This window comes from Mastigoproctus giganteus, chromosome 11 (assembly GCF_048544385.1).
Source record: "Mastigoproctus giganteus isolate SK-2022 chromosome 11, ASM4854438v1, whole genome shotgun sequence".
Lineage (NCBI taxonomy): Eukaryota > Metazoa > Arthropoda > Arachnida > Uropygi > Thelyphonidae > Mastigoproctus > Mastigoproctus giganteus.
The window spans coordinates 65,456,744-65,481,888 of NC_143585.1; the positions used below are offsets into that span (position 1 = coordinate 65,456,744).

The 25,145-nt window shown below is 36.4% G+C and overlaps 1 protein-coding gene across 1 annotated transcript in view; it reads right to left on the reverse strand.

Annotated features, from left to right (window-relative positions):
* The window catches only part of LOC150078076 (uncharacterized), a 511,382-nt gene that overhangs the window by 31,423 nt on the left and 454,814 nt on the right, over positions 1 to 25,145 (reverse strand). Inside the window, exons 15-18 of the mRNA XM_090384455.1 lie at positions 19,119 to 19,238; positions 8,911 to 9,008; positions 8,277 to 8,422; positions 48 to 1,577 (exon numbers count right to left, since the gene is read on the reverse strand). Of these exons, the coding sequence (XP_090240581.1) occupies positions 48 to 1,577; positions 8,277 to 8,422; positions 8,911 to 9,008; positions 19,119 to 19,238 (1,894 nt within the window). The remainder of the gene's footprint in view (positions 1 to 47; positions 1,578 to 8,276; positions 8,423 to 8,910; positions 9,009 to 19,118; positions 19,239 to 25,145) is intronic.

The window sequence follows — 25,145 nt, forward strand, 5'->3', positions numbered from 1 at the left end:
CAAAAGAAATCTTCATTCTGAAAGCAATTCATGCAATTCATCCTCACCTAAACTTGTATCTATATTGGTAGAGTCTGTTTGGAGAAGTCCTTGGCTGGAAGTTTCTAACGATAATGGATCGGTTGGGCAGAAATGAGCACCTGCAACTTTTATTTCCTCTTCACTGCAACAGTGTATATGACCAAGTTTTTCATTTTGCAGACTTTGAAGATCAGTTTGAGACTTGCATTTTTTAGGTGAATAGCAACTGGTAATTTCAGAAATAGAAAGGGAACTATCATGAATCATTGATTCTCCCGCAAGACTATGAGGTGTATTAGTATACAAGTGTATGTGATTAGAGTCATCAGATTCCTGAAAGTAGCTTTTCAAGCTGGACAATTCTGGTGCTTGCTTTAAAAGATTTTCGAAGAGCTCTCCACTGCTGATACCATCAGATGATCCAGATGATGTGGGAAGATTGGAAGTTAAAGAGTGTGTTTGGCAAGATAAAGTACAATTACTGTGCACAGATTCTGGAATAGGAGAACAACTGCTTTTTTCACTTATATCTTGGCAAGCACTATTTTCATCATGAATATCTACTGCATCTGAAATTTTTGAATCTTCTAATTCATCAGTAACAGTTAAAACAGTTTCATTAGTTTCTGTACTCTTAGCACCATCTGAAGAAGAACACAGATGTTGCCTGTAGACACTAACTTCATCACAGTTTTCTTGATGTTGCACTTCCATGTTACTAAAGACAGGTGTCTTAGCTTCACTGCTGCCTTCTGGTTCTAAATCAACTAATTCAGCATCAGTAGTAGAAACATGGTTTATGACAGGGAATGCTACTTGATAGTACTGTTTTGGATCGGGAATATCACCTAACATCACTGTAGAACTAGTGAGTTCTTTCTCAGCAGATGGAATGTCTTTGGGTTCAAGTGTACAATCACTATTTGTTATTTCCACATTTAAATGCCATTCTTCCTCAAGACACTTATTTAACTTTTCCTCAACTGGCAGTTGTTTTTCACTTTGTAAAGGATCTATCTGAGGAGAACAATCTGCTAATAAACTCTGGAAGAATCCACCATCATTAAATGCTGATCCTTCACTACTTGTTGATGAGATGAAATCATCACAAAGAACACAATTTTCTTCTCTTGTTAAGTCTGTAGTATTTAATTCAACTAGCCTCGATTCTTTACTCACAGGTTCACCTTTCTTGAGTTTGTGATGGCCAGTTATTTTGTGTTTTTGTGGTGATACTTTTACTTTTTTTGGTGTTCCTTTTGGAGATGATCCTTCAGCACCAATTTTTGACTTCTTTGCTGCAGGAGATGACTTTGTTCTGTAAGGAGACTTTTCTGTACCTGTGAATCGGTGTGGGGAAGGCAGTGGTGGTGGAGTTGGAACAATTTTTTTATAAGATGGCACTGCTCTAGGAGAACGAGGTAGTGAATCACTATTAGAATCTTCCAAGTCATCAGGATTTGCATATGTGAAGAACACTGGCCGATCTACAAGTGGTTTTGGAGATTTAAGTGGCGAGAGATCTTTAACAAGTTTCTCCAAAACTTCAGGTGAATCTAGAACAGAAAAGTTACGATTATTGCACTATAAATTATGTGTTCAAATAATTTAATTATTAATGAGGAATAAATATTCATAATGAATCATATCTTCTTCTTAGAATGTATACAAATATGACCAATTAGATAGTATGAACCAGAGCTGTAATGCTCATGGTTCATACTATCTAATTACACTTCCATATAATACGGAAGTGTAATTAGATATTCTGTATGATACTCTCCAGAAATTAAAACAAAAAAATTGAAAAACTTACATTAGAGCAAAAAATTAAAAATTTATACAATTGCACATCTTTCGGATGAACTGGAATGCACCTTAAGAAAAGGCCAAAATAGCCCTCTTTGCTAATAGAGCTTACAAATTCTTTATAATGGAGCCCAATACCACCAGCTTTCTACAAGAAATTAGTACAATCTCTTCCAGGATGCTTTTAAGTACAGTAATAACCCGAAGTTACACGATAGGTGGGTCCGACGAAAATCCCTTAAGTCGAATTCGCGTAAGTCGGGGTACAACTTTGCATATAAATACATATAAATTTTGTTTAATTGGGACCAAGGACTAACAAAAAACACTAGTTTAGAAGAAAAATATTAATAAAATTGCAGTTCTTTATACATATTAATACAAAATACAGTCGAACTTCCCTATAACGAATTCTATAAATCCAGCGAAAAAATTCGTTATAGAGAAATTTCGTTATACAGAGAATATCTTTTTTATTAGAAATTGTTATTTAATTAGAAAATGAAAATGAATCTACATTTATTTTTAATGTATTTTATTTCAAAAACACTTATTTAAATTACGCTTACACAATTTTCGCCAGTAAGTATCACAAATTAAAAAAAATCCGTAATTTTCGTTTGCACAGTACAATTAAAAAATGTCTGATTCTCAAAGAAAACCTCACATTTGTTCGGAGCATTAAAAACATTATCAGGAACATTTTCACAAAACTGTAGACCCATACGAACCGTTTTAAAAGCGTTAATCATTTCTTCACGAGTTGGCTTTTCTACGGGTTGTTCTGATGTGTCTTCAGCGTCATCGTTAATTTCTTCGTGATCATGGTCGTGTCTAACACTGTTCAGCAGTATTTCATCTTCATTTGGATGTTCTGTTGTAGTCAGGTCTTGATCTACATAAACATAACTATCCAGTGTTATTTCATTTTCGATGTTTCCGGACGATTCTAATATTTTCCAAAAGTTTTTCAGTTGTGAAAGGGGCAGTTCATCTTGTTCATCCAGTTGATGTTCGACTTCTGCATTCAATGCCAATCCCGCTTTCGAAAAACAATTTTGAATAGTGTATTCAGTGACATCGTTTGTCCAAACTTTTGCCAGTTCAGAGATGCAATCTCTAAGGTTAATTGTAACTTCCAAGTTTCTATTTTCTGATAACGCATTGACAATCTTCATTATTATTCTCTTTCGATAATGAAATTTAAAATTTTTAATTATGCCTTGGTCCATTGGCTGGAGTTTTGACGTCACGTTTGGTGGTAAAAACAATAACTTCACACTTTTAAGTTTGGCAGAAATACTGGCAGGATGTGCTGGACAGTTGTCAGTTACCAACACGATTTTCCTTTTTTCTTTTGTTATACGCTTGTCTAGTTTTAATATCCAGTCTTCAAAGATATCACTGGTCATCCATGCTTTTTTATTAAAGGTGTAGTCAACTTCCAAAGATTTTGTGCCTCTAAAACATCTTGGGTTTTTTGATTTTCCGATTACTAAAAGTCTTAATTTTTCACTTCCTGTCATATTTGCTCCAACTAGCACAGTGATTCTTTCTTTGCTTTGTTTTCCGCCAAAACATTTATCATCTTTAAAAGCAAGAGTTCTATTCGGTAAACATTTAAAGAATAAACCCATTTCGTTAGCATTAAAAACATCCTTAGGTTCATATTCTTCCAAAATCTTCTTTAAGGTATTGTTCCTCCAACTGTTGCAATCTTCTTCACTTACATTAACACTTTCTCCACAAATAACCTTTTCCACAATTCTGTGGCGCTTCTTAAATTTATCTAGCCACCCAGTGCTCGCATTAAATTCTGTATGTCCCAGGGACTGTGCAAATTTCAGAGCTTGTTGCTTAATTATTGGACCCGATATTGGTATATTCTTTTCACGTATCATTTGCACCCATTTTAGAACAGCTTTATCAACATCTTCGTATATACACAACTTAATTCGCTTCTTGTCTGCTGCTCCTTCAATTGCATTTAAAATTGATTCTCGATTTTTTAAAATCGTAGATAAGCTGCTTGCAGGTATGCCATATTTCTCCGCAATATCTTTTTTCTTAAAACTCTGGTCAATATCATGAAGAATCTTTACTTTATCATTAATACTTAAACATTTTCTCTTCGAAATTTTTTCCCCAAATGTAAAAATCACTGGACTGTAGCTCTTGCCGATACATACACCGCAAACTTCGCTGTGCTGGCCATATAGTGAATTGTTAGTACAGGTACCGCCTACTCAATGACGTTTGTTTGCCAATTCAACAGTATCACGTGACTTTTCCTATCAATCACTTTGAAGAAATATACGACTTTCATTCATATATAAAATTTACGGTTAATGTATGCTGTATGTTACTTTTCAAAAAAAAAAAAATACAAGAGCATATAGCCTATGTGATTGATGACAAATTGTTCTAAAAGAACTAAATAAAAAAAAAAATTTTTTCATGAAAACCATCTACTAGGAGTCCAGTTAGATGAGAACGGACATATCATATAATGATTGACAGGAAGGTCACGTGGTACGGTTGAGGTGAGAAGCGAATGTCACTCAGTAGGCGTTCGTTACTAAAAATCGACTATGGCATCATTCTATGTATTGCCGCCGCAGCACGCTAAAGGCTTACCGCAGCGAATTTCGTTTTCCCCTGAGCCAACATCAATTTACAAATCTATCCTATTTATTGTAAAGTTCATGACCACTTTTAAGAAAACCCATTTGGTTTTATAACTGTAACAAAAATGAAACAAAGACCTTCCTACGGGCATCAATGACCACAAGTATTCACTAAAAGAATGATTAATTCCAGATGCTAATGCGTAATTTCGGAGGGAAGGAGGTCGTATATTTTTAAAAATTCGTTATAGAGAGACTAACACTTCGCTATATGGGGTTAATTTTACATGTAATTTCGTTTCAAGGTGCAATGTTTTGCGAAAAAATTCGTAATATAGAGAAATTCATTAAATAGAAGTTCGTAATAGAGAAGTTCCACCGTATGTATTAAAAAAATAAATGACTTACGTAAAAAAGCTATTTCGATGTCGATGGCTTCATAAAATCTAACAAATTCGTCTGACGACACAGAGACTTCTTTTTTTCACGCTGAATTTCTTCGTAGCAAGCTAATAATTTTTTTATTCCTTGCTTTGTAGCTATAACGCGTTCTTCGTTGTAGTCTATGTTTTCTAAAATTTTTAAGCCCTTTTCAATTGAGCTGAGACCTTCTGTCAAGTTTGCAATTGTCATGTGCTTTTCGCCGTTGCCTCATTTAGGCCTGTAGCACGTGCAATATCACATGGTCTTTCATTTCGCTCAAAGCGTTTCACAATTTCATATTTTTTCTCTATCGACAGAGGTGGACTGGCCATAAGCCTTACCGGAGAAATCCTGGTAAGGATTTCCCTGGTAAGGCTTATGGCCAGTCCGCCTCTATACTATAAACCATAGTATGAGGCCACTATAAATTTTCCCGGGTAAGAATTTTTAACCCAGTCCGCCTTGCTTTTCTTTTTCTCTCTGAATCTGCAGTGTCTTCACCAGTACGCTTCCTTTTCACACCTTTTAAGTATTTTACTCATTTTTAGGGACTAAAGCACAATTACAGAACGAGGAGGCATACCTAATACGCATAAACAAAGCTGCGCGCATGTAGCAACTGAATAAACAACACCATAAAGGCAGAGATACACTATTAACACCTCACATTTCTAGGGATTATTACCATAAAACAATAAAAATCCAGTTGCGTTTCTGCTAGTGGAATCTGTTATAAACTGGTAGTAAACTCGAGAAATGTGTTTCCCCTAAAACCAATACATTTTCAGAATCTTCTCTTCATTCCTATCGTGTTGCATTCAGGTGGGGTGATTCTGCGTTCGACTGCCATTTCTTGTAAACACAAAGGCGAATCGTGCATAAGCCAATTCGGTTCGTGTTATATTATAAGATATCGTTACCGTATTTATAAATAGTGTATGATCGAATTCGTGTAGTGTAAACACGTGTTATACGAGGATTGACTGTATACAGCTCGACCGACGCGATCCATTTCTCTCGTGAAAACGAGAGAAATGGAGTAATTTCCGACAAATGTTGAGCACGAATTCGAATGCACACATATAAATATGACAGTTGGAATACAAATTCTTGTATTCCAACTGTCAGCAGCTCATGTGCAGCAAAGTTGAATTTTGTTCACCTTTCGCTCTCACTCTCCGCCGTCGCACCGTATATCGATAACATATGAAAAACGACCTTGAAGATAGTGGGCGGCAGTGTTGCCAAACGAAAAAATCAAGAACCGCGTAACTCCGAGTTCGCGTAAGGCGGGGTATTACTGTATTCATTCCAGCCAAAGTTGAGCTAACACACTATGTATTAATTTCTTTGAATAAATGTGTGTATATAATTACAAATGTGTCCCACAAGTTACAGAACGCATTTGTAGTTTTTAATTTTAATGCAGTTATTAATCAGTCAAAACTTGATTTTGAACAAGAGGTAGAAAACTGGTTTTTTGTCCAAATGGTAGTCAAGCATTCTGGTTTCTTCCAAAGCTACTGCCTGCAACACTCTCTCTCACCTCTGTTAAAACCTGATGGTTCTACTGTATCATCAGCTAAAGTCAAAGCTGAATTACTATTATCCTATTTGTCAACCACTTCCCAAATATATTAGAATAATTCTGAACAACCTTGATGCCAAGGAAGATCTTGATGGAATTTTTTCACTTGTTCTCATAACCTGAGGCTTACTCCTGTTCTTCTGTGTCGCTTTTTACACTTTCTTTATTCCACTGGTGGTGGTGGTGTTTCCTTCTATGTAGGCACCTGCGTAGCCAGGTGGGCAGGAACAGCAGTGCGTAGCACACGCTTCTTGATTAGACCGGGGTTCAAGCCTGTGACCACCAAATACGAGGATGTGGAAAGGTCAGGGAATGACCACCACATATCACCGGAGCTGTTGTTTGTTTGTTGTTTGGTTTTTAGGAGCATTAGCAACTAAGGCCATATTGCTCCGGGATATGCGGTGGTCATTCCCTGAATGACCTTTCCGCATTCTCCGTATTTGGTGGTGACGGGCTCGAACCCCGGTCTAATCAAGAAGCGTGTGCTACGCACTGCTGCTCCTTCCCACCTGGCTACGGAGGCGCCCTATCCCCGGAGCAATATGGCCTTAGTTGCTAATGCTCCTAAAAACCAAATAACAAACATCCTTCTACGTGGAAATCTGCTGATATCCAGCCAGTTTCTAAGAAGGGTGAAAAATCCTTCTCTCCCTTCCATTTATCACACAATTGTACTTACCTCTATTCTTTCTAAGGTAATGGAGAATCCACCAACTACCAACTCTTAAAACTATCTCATCCTTCCATCTGGATTCTATCACTGTCAATCCACTGGTGATATACTGGCTTATATTGCCATCTTTGGACAAATTCAGTGAAAAATTTGGTGAAACTCTTGTAATTGCTCTTAAAATTTCTAAGACATTTGATCGTGGTAGACATAAAGGTCTTTTAAACAAGCTCCCATCTTATGGCCTGCTTACTGTGTTTTATAATTGGGTATCCAGTTTTCTCTCTTAACCGTTCACTCTGATTGATCTGTCTTCTAACTTCTCCACTAATTTTGGTGTTCCCCAAGGGTCAGTTCTTTCTCCCACTCTTTTTTTCCCTCTTGCATATTAATGACCTTCTTCCACTGACTGGAAATCCTAGCCATATTTTTACTAATGATAGCACACTACATTCCACCCTCCAGTGTGAGAAACCTTGCTGTGCATAAACAGCCTCAATTTTTTGAATATCTGCCATGAATTCCTTGAATGCTGATCTCCAGGTAATTGTGGGGCAGAAAAAAGTATAGTTAAATTTGGTCCTTCTAAAACTCAGTCTTGTCTTATTTCTCACAAAAAAAGTCTACTGCTACTATGTTCATCTTCAGTTACCTCAATTTCTAGACAAGATCACATATGTCTATTAGGAATTATCCTAGCTTCTAATCTCTCTTGGCATAAGCACATCTCAAATATTGTTTCCTCTGCTGTTGCACTCAATCCACTTATGTACATTGCAATAGTTTCAGTTTTTAATGATGGAGACAAAACATTTTATCAGAATTGTGCTCAGTTTTGAGGGGTGTTAAATTCAAAGTACACCCTGGCATAATTTATAATTTGAACTACAAACATAAGAATCACAAAGATACCCAATTGTGGTTTCCCTGTGCAGATGTAACCACTATCGATAATTAAGTAATCCATTAAATGACTGGAGCACTCACTTGGTGAATCTGTTTTTAATACTCCTTATGAAATTCCTTTTGAACAGTGATTATTGAATTCAGTGAATATTTATTGATTTAATCACAATAAATTTTTGAAATAAGGAACACCATTTTGAACTTATCTTGTATATAAAAATTCATTTACCTGCTAGAGAGTTAAGAAGAATGTTACTCTGTGCATTCTGTTTTAGCCTCCAGACAAGTTCTTCTTTTTCCATGGACAATCTTTTGCTACACCTGGATTCTTTTTCAAATGATTCTTTTAGTATTTGATGCTCACTTGAAAGTTTCCTGGAGAATAAAAAGGGATTATATATCCATATTTTTTATTATCAAAAATAAAATTTGTCATATAACATTACACTCAGGTAAATACCAACAGATCTGTCGGCTAATTTTCAAATGAAAGAGTATTTTAATAGTTAAAGTAGTAAATTAATAATAAATTATTCTTCAGATCTAAATATTCCAAACTGATTATTTAAAAATACAACAGAAATCAACAGCTAGGAAAACTTAAAAAAGAAACATAATTAAAAAAAAAAAAAAAAAATAGCTTATGTATAAATGGGTAAGGAACAAAAAACAGAGTGCTATGGTTGTACAAGCACCTTTAAGGAAATAGTATATTATTCAAGAAACCTATTAAACATGACTGATACTAACTTGTCCTAACTTTTTATTTACACTATTTCATGTTTAAGTGATTTTCATTTTGATATTATCATAACTGAAATATGCTTCAATTTTCATCTTTTAAAAGAATAACAAACTTTTACCTTTCAACACGCACTTTTTCTTCTACTAAGGCTTGTAAGTCCTCTGCTCTAGCTTGCAACATCTTAATTTTTTCTTTTGCTAATGGAAGCTCCTCTAACTATATATAAAGATGGAAATAAAATATCGAATATTAATCTGTATTATAACACTTACAGAATTTTTATAATATACAGATACAGTAAAGTCATTAAAGGGGCATTGAAATTAAATAAAGAACAAGAAGTGGCCAGATACAATGTGTCACTAATGGTGGGGAAGATTCTTGGAATGGATTTTTTATGGAGAAATAATGAAGAGGGATGTTCAAAAATTTTAAAAATGCTGTTATTATGTAATTTCTGAATATCTCCTAAACTACATTTATGTATTGAACAATTTGGTAGTCTAATGGAAAGTGTGAATTCTTATGCTTTGCTGGAAAACAGCAGTTCCATTTATAACAAATCTGCCAAAAATAATAGTATTCATTAGGGTTGTAAGCTACAGGCTTCACAACTGATCAAGATTTAAAAAGAAAAAGGGGGGGGGGGAGTTGCATTAGGGTTACCCAAGATCAACCACATCCATCCACATGTATTACATAAATTATCCATGTTCTCTGGATGATAAACCTGAGTTTCCAGAAGGAAATATCGTTGCCTGAGACCAATTAACTCAGCCACAAAGTGAAAAAAGCCCATAAAAGTTCCTCACATTGCCAATGGGACTCGAACATCGGCCTTTTCCAACTAGTGTGAGGAGGATGGTGATTATAACCACTGTGCTACATGGAAAAGGATGCTGATCAAGGTTGGGCCAAAGTATTACTAAAGATTCCTGTGTGGATCTATAATTACTGAAGCTATGTTTGGAAAACTGAGCCTAGATGATAGTATCTTTTCCAAAGTTAATATAGCGATTATCCAGAGTGGCTGGGGGCGCCTCCGTAGCCAGGTGGGCAGGAGCAGCAGTGTGTAGCACACGCTTCTTGATTAGACTGGGGTTCGAGCCCATGATCCACCAAATACGGAGGATGCGGAAAGGTCAGGGAATGACCACCGCATATCCCCAGAGCAATATGGCCTTAGTTGCTAATGCTCCTGAAAAAAAGAAAAAAAAAAAAAAAAAGTGGCTGGGGAATAAAATTTCCTGGATAATTGTAACCCTGGATAATCTGCAAAATGTATATTTTTTGCATAAATATTCATATTTATAAAAGTATACTATAGCATACGAAGATATAACATAAAATTTAGTATACGTGCTTGTGAATGTTAAGAGTTAGAACTACAGTTATATGTTTAATAATACACGTGCAAAGCAGATTCTGTTGTACCAAGTGGTATGCCAGATTCTGTTATCAATTTATTTTATAAATTAAAAGAAAATGTTTCCCAGATGAGAAATAGAGGAAATGAGAGAGTTTATGGAGAACTGTTGAAGAAATCATGTACAGCTCCCAAATGGACACACCTCAGCAATTGATCTCTCCATATGTTCTCAACCCAAAAAGTTCAAACATACTGAAACTGTTCACCACTTTCAGCATCTGAAAGTCTTGTGCAAAGCCTGAAAAAAGTTTACCATAATAAAAAGTTCTGAACGTGAAAGTTCACAGATCATGTAAACAATAACAAATATTTTAGGCTTCAAGCCATACAGACAAGTGCAGTCAATTTTCTGGATTGACAGATTAAAATTCTGCCTAGACAGAAAAATTTAACCATCACAATTGCAACTACTGGTCATAACTTTAAAATAGTCACTTTGCTCATGGCTTATTTCCATTAAAAGATAACTACCAAAAAAAAAAAATACTGTTATGCTGCAATTATCATCTTTGTTAACAGCATCACATTCTGGAACTTTGATTGTTCCCCGGTAGTAATCTCTTAATGCTACTAATGGAGAGAGAAAATCCACATATAATTACAATTTCCTGTTAATTCCCTTGGAACTATGGTGTAAAGTATAATTTCTGTAATTTTTTTTTTTTGGCCATTTTTCTTTAATTATGATAATGTGAGAGGCAAATCCTACGTGGATCTTTATGCAAAGCACAATATGGCTTGCTCTAATTGAAAACAGATATCAACAAGATGGAGCGTCACTCTGTCACAATAGAAATTTCTTCATGCATAAATGGATATTGATCGAGTGACTGAGAATAACTCGGGTATTTTAATAGATACAATCAATTTTTTGTACCATTTCTGAAGCAGAAGCATGATTGTGTCTCTAGCATCAACACTTCAAGTCAGCGACTTGATCACATTGGTGTGGTTAACTTGCCACCTAGATTACTAGATCTAATGGTCAATGATTCCGTGAGGTTACCAACATGAGTAAGTGTATAAAAGTAAACCCAAAATCTTGAATGAACTAAAAGAGACAAAAATTGATGTGAGTTCTTTGTCAGTTGACTGAATTCAAAAGGTTTCAAAAAATGACTTTACTAAAGTGGATAACAGTGGTAGCAGAAACATCACGCTCTGTTGCAAAAGCATTAACCAGAACAAAAATAGTCCCTTGCTGAAGCAAGCCATGAGAGCATAACAGGGGCTAACAAAAAAATAGGCAAATGGAGGTAAGAACATAAAGTAGAGGGAATGACTTATGAGTCATCTGTTATGAGAACCTGTTTATAACAGTAGTAGTAGTAGCAGTGGCATGTGATGCAAGAAAGCAAGTGTATGAGCTTATGCAGCATCAGCCAAAAAAAAATCACACCATTCCCTCCAAATGCCTGTCCAGTTCCTCCTTAAATTTATTCAACCTATCAACTTCCACAACGACAGATGGAAGTTTGTTCCAGCAATTAACCACCCGCTGGCTAAAGGCAAATTTCCGCACATCTATTCTACATCTGTCTTTTCTTAATTTGAATTTAAGCCCCCTTAGGTTCGTAATCTGAACAAGTGGAAGGATCCCATCAGAATTGAGCGTGCTCAAACCATTCGAGGCCTTATATACCTCAATCAGATCACCGCGCAGGTGCCTAGTCTCCAGTCACTGCAATTTTCAGAACTTAAGCCTCTCTTGGTAAGAGGATCCCTTCATTCCCCTCACCAATCTTGTTGCCCTTCTCTGTACACGCTCAAGTAAATCTGCATCCTTCCTAAAATGAGGCCTCCAGACCTGTTCGCAGTACTTAAGGCGTGGCCTGACCATTGCCTTATACAGAGGGATAATCACCTCCTTTTCCCTGCTAGCAAAATTCCTATATATCATCGACAAAACCCCATGACCTGCCCTGGCAGCCTGTCTGCATTGCTCAGAAAACTTCATATCTGACTGCACAATTACTCCCAGGTCTTTTTCATTTTCTACCACCTTAAGTGTAGTACCACACAGTTGGTACGTTTCTCTGGGGTTACTTCTACCCATATGCAGTACTTTGCATTTGTCAAGGTTAAACTTCAGTTGCCACTTCTTAGCCCATCTGCCCAAATTATCTAGATCCTTTTGCAGTAGCACACTGCCATTACTGTCATTAACAACCCTGCCAACCTTTGTATCATCTGCAAACTTCGACATTAAGCCTGATATACCTTCATCAATATCATTGATAAATATACAAAACAACAGAGGACCTAACACCGAACCCTGTTGGACCCCACTAATAACATTAGTCCAAGAAGAGCAGCACCCATTGATTACCACCCTCTGTCTTCTCCCACTTAACCATCCTTTTATCCATTGTAGCAACTTACCCTTAATACCATTCTGCTCCAATTTGTACAATAGTCTTCCATGCGCAACGGTGTCAAAAGCTTTCCTGAAATCCAAATATATGATATCAAAATTATTTTTTGAATTCAGTTCCTTTGTAACCACATCATAATATCCTATCAAATTTGTCAGACAAGACTTTCCCTTAACAAACCCATGCTGTGTCTGAATTATTGCCGCAGTCTTGTCTAGATGATCCTGCAATGCATCTTTAACCAGTGACTCCATTATTTTACCAGGAGCAGAAGTTAAACTAACTGGTCTGTAATTACTCGTGTCACCCTTTGATCCCCCTTTGTGAATTGGGGATACATTTGCACATCTCCAGTCCGTTGGAACCTCCCCTGAGTCCAAGGATGCTCTCATAATTATGGCTAAGGGTTTGCTTAGCCATAATTATGAGGTTTGTGCATGTTAATCACTTGTTAAGCATGCACATTTCAGGCCAGTTGTGTAAAACAGAGAAGCAAAACCACTAGAGCTGTGTGAATTTACATGGTTAAACGAGCTTATTATCCCTATTTCAGATGATATTTGAGAGATATCACGTGGGATTTACTTAAAGATTTAATTACCATCAGGGGTAAAGGAAAGGGTTTTTGCTTCCATAAAGGTGAGTACAGTGGTCTCCGACAGTTTTTAAATTCTGTACAGTGGGATCAACTGACGATGTTACCAACAGTAAATTCTAAGTGGGAAGCATTCAAGGAATTAATCGTGGAAGCTACTAAAAGTTTCATACCTATTAAGAAATATTGTTCAAGGTTCAGGCCTAAATGGTTGTCAAATGAACTAATGAGACTCGTAACAGAGAAGAAAAATGCATGGGATGCATATAAATTATCAAGCCACTCAGAAGCCTATGGCAGATATAAGTTAATCTGTAATCAGGTCACAAAGGAGGTTCGGCAGGCAAAGGCAGATTACGAGAAATCCTTGGCAAAAGATGCTAAGAAAAACAGCAAGGATTTCTTTACTTATATAAACTCTAAAAGGAAGGGGATGAATCAGATTGGTCCACTTGACATCGATGGTTCGACTGTTGATGATCCTGCTCAGATAGCAAACAAACAGAATGAGTATTTTGCATCTACATTCACACATGAGGAATTATTAAGGTTTGAAAATGACAAAAGGTTATCAAATTGTAGCAGGATACTTAATGATTTTGTAATAACTGAGAGCAAAGTGGAAGAGAAATTGTTGAAGTTAAACATAAGAAAAGCACCTGGGGTGGATGGGATCTATCCAGTTATATTAAAGGAGGTGGCAAAGCAACTAAGCAAACCCTTAGCCATAATTATGAGAGCGTCCTTGGACTCAGGGGAGGTTCCCACGGACTGGAGATGTGCAAATGTATCCCCAATTCACAAAGGGGGATCGAAGGGTGACACGAGTAATTATAGACCAGTTAGTTTAACTTCTGTTCCTGGTAAAATAATGGAGTCACTGGTTAAAGATGCATTGCAGGATCATCTAGACAAGACTGCAGCAATAATTCAGACACAGAATGGGTTTGTTAAGGGAAAGTCTTGTCTGACAAATTTGATAGGATATTATGATGTGGTTACAAAGGAACTGGATGCAAAAAATAATTTTGATATCATATATTTGGATTTCAGGAAAGCTTTTGACACTGTTGCGCATGGAAGACTATTGTACAAATTGGAGCAGAATGGTATTAAGGGTAAGTTGCTACAATGGATAAAAGGATGGTTAAGTGGGAGAAGACAGAGGGTGGTAATCAATGGATGCTGCTCTTCGTGGACTAATGTTATTAGTGGAGTCCCACAGGGTTCGGTGTTAGGTTCACTGTTGTTTTGTATATTTATCAATGATATTGATATCAGGCTTAATGTCGAAGTTTGCAGACGATACAAAGGTTGGCAGGGTTGTTAATGACAGTAATGGCAGTGTGCTACTGCAACAGGATCTAGATAATTTGGGCAGATGGGCTAAGAAGTGGCAACTGAAGTTTAACCTTGACAAATGCAAAGTACTGCATATGGGTAGAAGTAACCCCAGAGAAACGTACCAACTGTGTGGTACTACGCTTAAGGTGGTAGAAAATGAAAAAGACCCAGGAGTAATTGTGCAGGCAGATATGAAGTTTTCTGAGCAATGCACACAGGCTGCCAGAGCAGGTCATGGGGTTTTGTCAATGATATATAGGAATTTTGCTAGCAGGGAAAAGGAGGTGATTATCCCTCTGTATAAGGCAATGGTCAGGCCACGCCTTGAGTACTGCGTACAGGTCTTTAGGCCTCATTTTAGGAAGGATGTAGATTTACTTGAGCGTGTACAGAGAAGGGCAACAAGATTGGTGAGGGGAATGAAGGGATCCTCTTATCAAGAGAGGCTTAAGTTCTGCAAATTGCAGTGGCTGGAGACTAGGCACCTGCGCGGTGATCTGATTGAGGTGTATAAGGCCTTGAATGGGTTGAGCACGCTGAATTCTGATGGGATCCTTCCACTTGTTCAGATTACGAACCCAAGGGGGCATAAATTCAAATTAAGAAAGGACAGATGTAGAATAGATGTGCGGAAATTTGCCTTTAGCCAGCGGGTGGTTAATTGCTGGAACAAACTTCCATCTGTCATTGTGGAAGTTGATAGGTTGAATAAATTTAAGGGGGGAATGGTGTTTTTTTTTTTTTTTTGGCTGATGCTGCATAAGCTCATACACTTGCTTTCTTGCATCACATGCCACTACTACTACTACTACTAGATCAAGACAAAAATGGGCACTACGTGTATGTTGTATATGTCACAATGTAAAAGTTCACTGAATGTATAGAAGAAAGAAGAGCGCGGTGCCTGCTGTTCCCATGATATAGCCTGAAACAACCAGCCATAATGAAGACTGGTATTCCTGTCAGAAAAATATCAGGTTTTTCAAGTAACAGAAAAAATAGAATATCCCGACACTGCTTCCCTCATGAGTTATCCTGCTCCTGCACCAACAACTAATTAAAAAAGAACTTCCCATTCGTAACAAAGAAGAAAATCCAATGGGAGATCCAAGTAATATTCCAAAGAATAGCCAAGAATCACATATAACAAAAGTAAGCTTAATGACCTAGTACATGATTTAAATCCATCAATGGAACAGAAAAAACTGTTGGGATCATAACTGCAAGCTGATGGTACAAGAATTTCCATACTTATAAAGAGAAATAAACTGTTGACGTTTTATGGTATGCAGATCCCCTTTGTGTGTGTCTAGATATAAATGGACAGATGGAATAACAAGGATTTCAGCACAAAGCTGAAGAATGGTAAATACTCACTGATTCACATGAAGTAAGTTTAACCTTTTCCATGGTATCTATAAAAATTTACATTTTTTGTGTATGATCTCTGGGAAGTACATATGTATATTTATGTTTTTGAAGGTCTTTTCAAATAATGCATCAGTTAAAGTTCAAATTTTTTGAAATCTTCCACTAAGATTAAGTGCTGTTATCTCTTATTTGCATTTCAATCTAATAGGAGAAAAGACAGTTTTAACAACTGGCAGCATGAAAATCAAAGGAGGTCAACACCTGTCAGCCATTGTTGCCCGATTTGGGTTTTAAACAAGCCAAAATTCTGTAGAATTTGGATTCATAAGTTGATGAAACTGAATTGTGATAAACAAAAATAGAGGATACTACTGCATCAAAAAGAACCATGGGTATTTTTTATAATTTTGGCAATAATTTCACTCTGATGTTGGGCAATCAAGTCAAAATAATATTTCAAAACATTTATATACAAAGTTTTTATTTTTATAAATTTTTAAAAAATTTCACTTCGTATAGCCAGCCACCTGTAGTGGAAAACTTAAAACACATACAGGTAATCCCCGCTTAACACTGATAATTCGTTCCGGAAAAACAGAGCACTAAGTGAATCCGTGCTAAGCAAGCGCCGCATTCCCATAAGGTAACATGTGTATTTGTCAGTTGCGGTCAGTGCCATAGGATATTTCCTAATCAATAATAAAGGGTAGTGAAAAGATGCACAAATATCGGTCAAAATATTTAATATTCAAATATTTGTACACATAAAATATTCGGCATTACATACATATATAATTATGTGGTAACTACTTACGTATCAAAATTAAACTTAAAATTCCAATTAAAATCATGAATTTAATTGATAAATTTAATCATGAAAAAGGTATCGATTTTGGGTTGAACTTTGGCCCTCTTCCAAATAAACTAAAAAGGGTATTAATTTTAAATCCCCCGCAGCATTATCACCCAACAATGAAGTAAACCGATCCTTCGCTGCTTTGAAACCTGGCATGTTTTTTTTTTCTTCTTTCAATATGAAACTTCTTTTAGGCATTCGTTTCCACAAAAGTCCTGTTTCATCTATGTTAAAAACTTGTTGAGAAGTATAAAACATAATACCCCTCTTCAATAATTTTAACAAGTTCTTTTTTTGAAAGTTTCGGCTCCTTGATCTGCACTTTCAGCTTCTCCCTGGATTTTATATCTATTCAACCAGCTCTTACTAGTTTTAAATGGTTCCACATTTTTTTTTTTTTTAGGTGAGTTTTCTTCAGATCATCATATAAGCTAATCTCTCTCTCTTTTTTATTATTTATAATATTTAACTTAACTGAATTCTGCATTGGATATTATCTTCAATAAAATTAGTTAAAGTCTTTCCATTTCAATCCTGATAGCTGGCCTAGTCCTAGTTGCTTGCAGTGGAACAGCTATCTTTCCCGCTGTTAAAATTAATTCTTTATTTTTTTTATAATTGTTCTTACAGTTAAACTTGCAAGTCCTAAATTATGGCAAACATCCGCTTGTCTTTGACCGGAATCGATTTGCTTCAAAATGTCTAATTTAATTTTCAAATTCAGTCTTTTTCTTACATTTATAGTCTTAGTACTGTGCCCAGACATTGTTGCTTTTTCATTCTTATTGGCCATTATTAACTCTTCGAAAATGTAACTGTGTTGGTTGCATTAATTATGATACAATGTCTAATACTGTACTGAGTGATGACTAGACTTCGGATAAATGCATATAACACAAATATTACAAGCAACATACTTGATCATTTTTTAAAATGTTGATCTCGGAACTACGTAACAAGTCAATGTACTGCAATTAAATTAGCGTGCGAGAAAATTTCACTGAGCGTGGGAAAATTTCTCAAGTCAGTGTGGGAAACGTTTTAATGCTGTTTTGCTATTCATTTTCAAGCTATTGACTCCATCAAATGAAACAGTTTTGTTAAATATGCCAAAAATGCAATCTGTAAAAGAGCGTTATAGTGATCTGTGACAGCGTTATAGTTAGATACGGATTATAATATATGAACAGCGTTATAACGGGGGGCCTGCTGAACTTGGAAAGCTCACTAATGAAAGGTTTAAAGGAAGTTTTATTACATAATGGATAAACAATCATTCATTACCTTAGCCTATTTGGTTCAAATGAAGAAATTTATAAGAACACATCCTAGATAATGTGATCAAATATAAGGAACACTGCTGGCAGCTATACGGGTGATTTTAAGGTTACTGTGATCCAAGTAAATTTAAAGTTCAGTTGGCTGAATGGCAGCCTTTTAAATTCTTAGTTCATGGTTTATTCAGCAATAATGAAAAAAAAAAAAAAAAAAATATATATATATATATATATATATATAACTGATGTCAGAACTGTTGTGTAACAATAAAAACATGTTTCCAAATATCTCCCAAGATACATTTTATAGATTCACATATGGCTTTTTTTCTCCAGTAACTTGGGTGCTCTTAGTGACAAACAAGGTGAAAGGCTTCCCTGGGATTTAAGTACAAGAGAAAATATTTGGCAATGTGATGTGAGAGGAATACAGCCATGATGGGTAACTATTATTAATTTTTTTTAAAGAAAACGTGAAACTGTACAAAAGAAAAAATAATTTAAATTATATTTATATTTTTGTCTTAATATTTCTACATAATGTAAGAGTATAATGTTTTATAATGAATAAAAGTTTATTCTCTTTTAAAGAATAATATAAAACTGGATGATAGGCTTTTGTTTTTTTTGTCATTTTCATGCTCAGCATAGTAGTTTTAATTGAAAATTAGAAAACTGTTATATTTTTAAATTTGTTAACTTGTGTCTAATGACTCAAGTTAAAAAATTTAACTTGTGTCATTAGCAAAAACCTTGAACATTCTTGGTTGATCAGTATAGTGTACAAAACCGTGAAACTGTACAAAAAAAAATAATTTTAATTATTTATATTTTTGTCTTAATATTTCTACATAATGTAAGAGTATAATGTTTATACATTATTCATAGTTACAGAAGCAGAAGGGGCAGTTGCCCCAGGCACCAAGCTTCAGGGGTGCAACCTGAAGGAATTATCTAACACATTCACATTACATTATCATACTCAAGTGTGCCAGGAAGACGTGTTGCCCCCAGATGTCGACGACCCTAGCTACACTACTGTATTTATAAAAGATTAAATAGCATCTTTAAAATCTTACCTCTTTTTTCATTTCCATATTTTCTCTACGAAGAGAATGCATCTCGCATCTTTTCATCTCTAAAACTGCTTTTAGACTGTCAACTTCTTTTTCCAAATCAGCTTTTTTTGATGAAATCCACTAAAAAAAAATTTTAAATTATTTTAGAAGCCACAGTGATAAGAACTGTTTTTTCAAAGACAAGAAGAGATATTTTTCTTTATAACTTATGTTCTAAATTAATGTAGCTCTATAAAACCATAAATCTATTCTTAGATTTCATTAGGAAAAGAATATGACAAACATTTATACAAACTCACTCTGCTACAATAGGATTACTCAGAACAGGATTAGAGTGCTAATTTTATTTAAAGTCATTTGCAGCAGTCTAGATACCATCATTTCATATAAAAGAAAAAACTTGTCTGAACAGCATATTTATGGAGCAATCTGTTTATTTCTTCAATGGAGGGAGAATAATGGCTATTTCTGCTTTCATTCTTACTCAGGAGGATATTATATCCATGATCTTGATTTTAAACAAAAGTATAAAAAATAATATATCACTTGTTTCCACATCTATTTACCTCTCAGTGTATTATGCATTATAGAACAGGAAACCAAAATCAGAAAAAAGATTACATTACATTGTTGTTTTTACTATATTAGTGTTATGGTTAACCCTTTAGTTCTGAGGTTGAAATGACAATAAAAAGATCGGAAATCCAAAATGCAAAACTTGCCTCCCAACTACTTATGTATTTAATGGATGAGATTAATTATAAAGAGGTGGGGTATCAAAAACCAGTTAAAATTAAATTGCATAGAGGAAAGTGCACCTTTCTCAATGCTCATCATATGAGTTTCATTATATTTTGGTCAAACAGTGAAACCTATATGATGAGCACTGAGAAAGCTGGGCATTCCTTTATGTAATTTCATTTTAACTAGTTTTTAATATCTACACCTCTTTTTAATTAACCTCATCCATTAATACATAAGCTGTTGTGAGGTAAGTCCCAGCATTTAGGTTTCCAATGTTTTTACTGTCGTTGCTGTTTTAAACAAAACACATTTTGTACCAGGGAAGAAAATTAATGTCCACTGTTAATATTATTCAGTTACATGCTTTGCACCAGAAAGTGTTTGTATGAAGTGTTTATTAATGAATAACAGTTTATTCTCTTTTAAATAACATTATTAAGCTCATGGAAACACTTCCTGATACTTACCACATCTCTAGGCTAGTTTTTTTTTTTTTTTTTTTTTTAATTAAAACCCCAAATATAAGAGGTATTAGAACCTTTAGTATTGAGTACTGTGCATAGGTTGAAGGTTGAGAAGATGAAAGAAGATATTTGTACACATTAGCATTAGTAGAGGCATCAAAGCAAGCTTATGCAGCATCAGCCAAAAAAAAATAAATAAATAAACCGCTTCCATTTCACCCCTCTGTTCGTTCGAAATACCTTTCCAGCTGAGCCTTAAATTTATTTAGGCTATCAACTTCCACAACAAGGGATGGAAGTCTGTTCTACCAACCAACTACCCACTGGCTAAAGGCAAATTTCCGCACATCTATCCTATATCTGTCTTTCCTGAATCTGAATTTATGCCCTCTCAGGTGATTATTCTGAGCAAGATAAAGCTCAAACCATTCAAGGCTTTATACACCTCTATCAGATAACCTCGCCGGTGCCTAGTCTCCAGACACTGTAATTTGCAAAACTTAATCCTTTCTTCGTAAGAGCAACCCTTTGTTCCATTCACTAATCTTGTTGCTCTTCTCTGTACTCGTTCCAGCAGCTCTACATCCTTCTTGAAATGAGGCCTCCAGACCTGTATACAGTACTCAAGGTGTGGCCTGACCATTGCCTTATACAAGGGAATAATCACCTCCTTATTCCTGTATATCATTGACAAGACACCATGAGCTACTCTTGCAACCCATCTGCACTGCTCAGAGAACTTCATATCTGCCTGCACAATTACCCCCTAGGTCCTTTTCATTCGCTAGTACTGTAGAGAACGAAAAGTGTAGTACCACAGAGTTGATATGTTGCTCTGCGGTTGCTGTTTCCCATATGTAGTACTTTACATTTGTCAATGTTAAACTTCATTTGCCACCTCTCAGCCCATCAGCTCAAACTTTCCAGATCCTGTTGCAGCAGCATAGCATCAGTAGTGTCCTTAACAACCCTGCAAACTTGGATATTAAGCTTGATATACCATCATCAATATCATTTATAAATACAGAAAATAATAATGGACCCAACACTGAACCCTGAAGGACTCCACTAATAACATAAGTCCACGATGAGCAGCGTCCATTGATTACAACTCTCTGTCTTCTCCCCCACAACCAACCCTTTATCCATAGCAGCAATTTGCCTCCAATACCACACTGCTGCAATTTGTGCAGCAGTCTTCCATGTGGATTGGTATCAAAAGCCTTTCTAAGATCCAAATATATAATATCAAAGTTATTCCCTGCATCCAGTTCTTTTGTGACTGCATCATAGTATCCAATCAAATTGGTCAGGCAAGACTTTTCCATAACAAAACCATGCTGTGTCCGAGCTATAACTGAAGTCTTGTCTAGATGATCCTACAGTGCTTCTTTAACCAGTGCCTCCATTAATTTTCCTCGAACAGAAGTTAAACTCACAGGTCTATAATTACTTGTGTCAGCCTTTGATCCTCCTTTGTGAATTGGGGTCACATTTGCACATCTCCAGTCTATGGGTACCTCCCGAGTCCAAAGAAGCTCTCATAATAATGGCTAAGGGTTTGCTTACTTCCTTTTCTGCCTCCTTAAATATACTGGGCAAAAATCTTTTCCCTTTGCCCCTGATGGTAGTTACCTCTTTGAGTAAATCCCACTTCAGCACACTGTGATCACTGCCAATTAGTGGTCCCTTTATCTGAAAATTCTTAATGCATGAAGAATCACTACTGATAATTAGATGAAGATTATTACTACCTCTAGTTGCCTCCCTGAACATGCTGATGTAGAAAACAATCTTCCAATAAATCCACAAAAGCCTTGCTAGTGTGTGTGACCAACCCACAAATTCCAGTCAATATCTAGGAAATTAAAATCCCCCATTATAAGACTCTGATTTACTGCCCACTCTCTTATTATACTCATCAGAGCCATTAGGTCTATAGCACACTCCTACTCTCAATTTTTATCTCCCAATGCTTATGTCACACTAAACTTACTTGACACTGCACTGTCCAGCGATGTTGACTGGCTTCACTTCCTTAGATTTTATGTTTCTTAACTAATAGCATAACCCCTCCTCCCTTCCTATCATGTCTATTCTTTCTGTACACATTGTACTCCTCAAATTCCAGTTCTGCATTCCTTATATCTGTGTGACACCACAGATATCCCAACAATATTTGCCTTTGATGTTTTGAGAAATACCTCAAATTCATCAAATTTATTTACCAAACTCCTAGAATTGGTGTACATGCAAGTATACATGCACCTCTTCCTATTCTTAGCTACCCTAACACAACCCATGGAATGAGCCGCAGCCTGGAAAATAAGATGCAGGATATTTCAGAGACTGCTGGGAATCATTGGGGTACAAATAAACACATAGGTTGTGTTAGGGTAGCTAAGAAAAAGAACAGGTGCATGTATACTTGCGTGTACACCAATGCTAGGAGTTTAGTAAATAAATTTGATGAATTTGAGGTATTGCTCAAAACATCAAAGGCAGATATTGTGGGGATTTCAGACACGTGGTGTCACACAGATATAAGGAATGCACAACTGGAATTTGGGGAGTACAATGTCTACAGAAAGGATAGACAGGATAGGAAGGGGGAGGGATTATGCTATTAGTTAAGAAATACATAAAATCCAAGGAAGTGAAGCCAGTCGACATTGCTGGACAGTGCAGTTCGAGTCAGTTTGGTGTGACATAAGCATTGGGAGATCAAAATTGAGAGTAGGAGTGTGCTATAGGCCTAATGACTCTGATGAGTATAATAAGAAACTGTACAAGGAAATAGAGTGGGCCAGTAAATCAGAGAGTCTTATAATGGGGGATTTTAATTTCCCAGATATTGACTGGAATTTGGGGGCTGGTCACTCACACACTAGCAAGACTTTTGGGGATTTATTGGATGATTGTTTTCTACATCAGCATGTTCGGAAGGCAACTAGAGGGAGTAATACTCTTGATTTGATTATCAGTAGTGATTCTCCATGCATTAAGAATCTGCAGGTAAATGAACCACTAGGTGGCAGTGATCACAGTGTGCTGAAGTGGGATTTACTCAAAGAGGTAACTACCAATAGGTAAAGGGAAGGGTTATTGCTTTCGTAAAGGCGACTACGATGGACTGAGACAGTATTTAAATTCTATACAGTGGGACCAACTGATGATGTTACCAACAGCAAATTCAAAATGGGAAGCATTCAAAGAACTTATCTTGGAAGCTACTAGGCTTTACATACCAACTAAGAAATATTGTTCAAGGTTTAGGCCTAAGTGGATGTCAGATGAACTAATGAGACATATGGCAGAGAAGAAAAATGTATGGGATACATACAAATTAACACGTGACACAGAAGCCTATGATAGATACAAGTTGATCTGTAACCAAGTTACAAAGGAGGTTAGGCAGGCGAAGGCAGATTACGAGAAATCTCTGGCAAGGGATGCAAAGAAAAACAGCAAAGAGTTCTTTACTTATGTAAACTCTAGAAGGAAGGGGATGAATCAGATTGGACCACTTGATATCGATGGGTCAACTGTTGATGATCCTGCTCAGGTAGCTAACAAACTAAATGAATATTTTGCATCGACATTCACACATGAGGAGTTATTCAGTGAGGGGAATGCCAGAGGTGTATTCAACTCTGGCAGTAAGCTAGAGAATCTTGTAATAACTGAGAGTAAAGTGGAGGAGAAATTGTTGAAGATAAATACAAGAAAGGCACATGGGGTGGATGGGATCTATCCAGTTATATTAAAGGAGGCAGCAAAGGAAGTAAGCAAACCCTTAGCCATAATTATGAGAGCTTCCTTGGACTCAGGGGAAGTACACATGGACTGGAGATGTGCAAATGTGACCCCAATTCACAAAGGAGGATCAAAGGGCAGCACAAGTAATTATAGACCTGTTAGTTTAACTTCTGTTCCTGGAAAATTAATGGAAGCACTGGTTAAAGAAGCACTGCAGGATCATCTAGACAAGACTTCAGTTATAGCTCAGACACAGCATGGTTTTGTTAAGGGGAAGTCTTGGCTGACCAATTTGATTGGATACTATGATGCAGTCACAAAAGAACTGGATGCAGGGAATAACTTTGATATTATATACTTAGATCTTAGAAAGGCTTTTGATACTATTGGAGGCAAATTGCTGCTATGGATAAAGCGGTGGTTGAGAGGGAGGGAGAAGACAGAGAGTGGATAATTAGCATTAGTAGAGGCATTTGATGCAAGAAAGCAAGCTTATGCAGCATCAGCCAAAAAAAAAAAAAAAAAAAAAAAAAAACCCCACTTCCACTTCACCCCTCTGTTCGTTCAAAATACCTGTCCAGCTGAGCCTTAAACTTATTTAGGCTATCAACCTCCACCACAAGGGATGGAAGTCTGTTCCACCCACCAACCACCCGCTGGCTAAAGGCAAATTTCCGCACGTCTATCCTACATCCGTCCTTCCTCAATTTGAATTTATGCCCTCTCAGGTGATTTTTCTGGGCTAGAGGAAGAATCCCATCAGCATTGAGCATGCTTAACCCATTCAAGGCTTTATACACCTCTATCAGATCACCTCACTGGTGCCTAGTCTCCAGACACTGTAATTTGCAAAACTTAAGCCTTTCTTCGTAAGAGCACCCCTTTGTTCCATTCACTAATCTTGTTGCCCTTCTCTGTACTCGTTCCAGCAGCTCTACATCCTTCTTGAAATGAGGCCTCCAGACCTGTATACAGTACTCTAGGTGTGGCCTGACCATCGCCTTATACAATGGAATAATCACCTCCTTATCCCTGCTGGAAAAATTCCTGTATATCATTG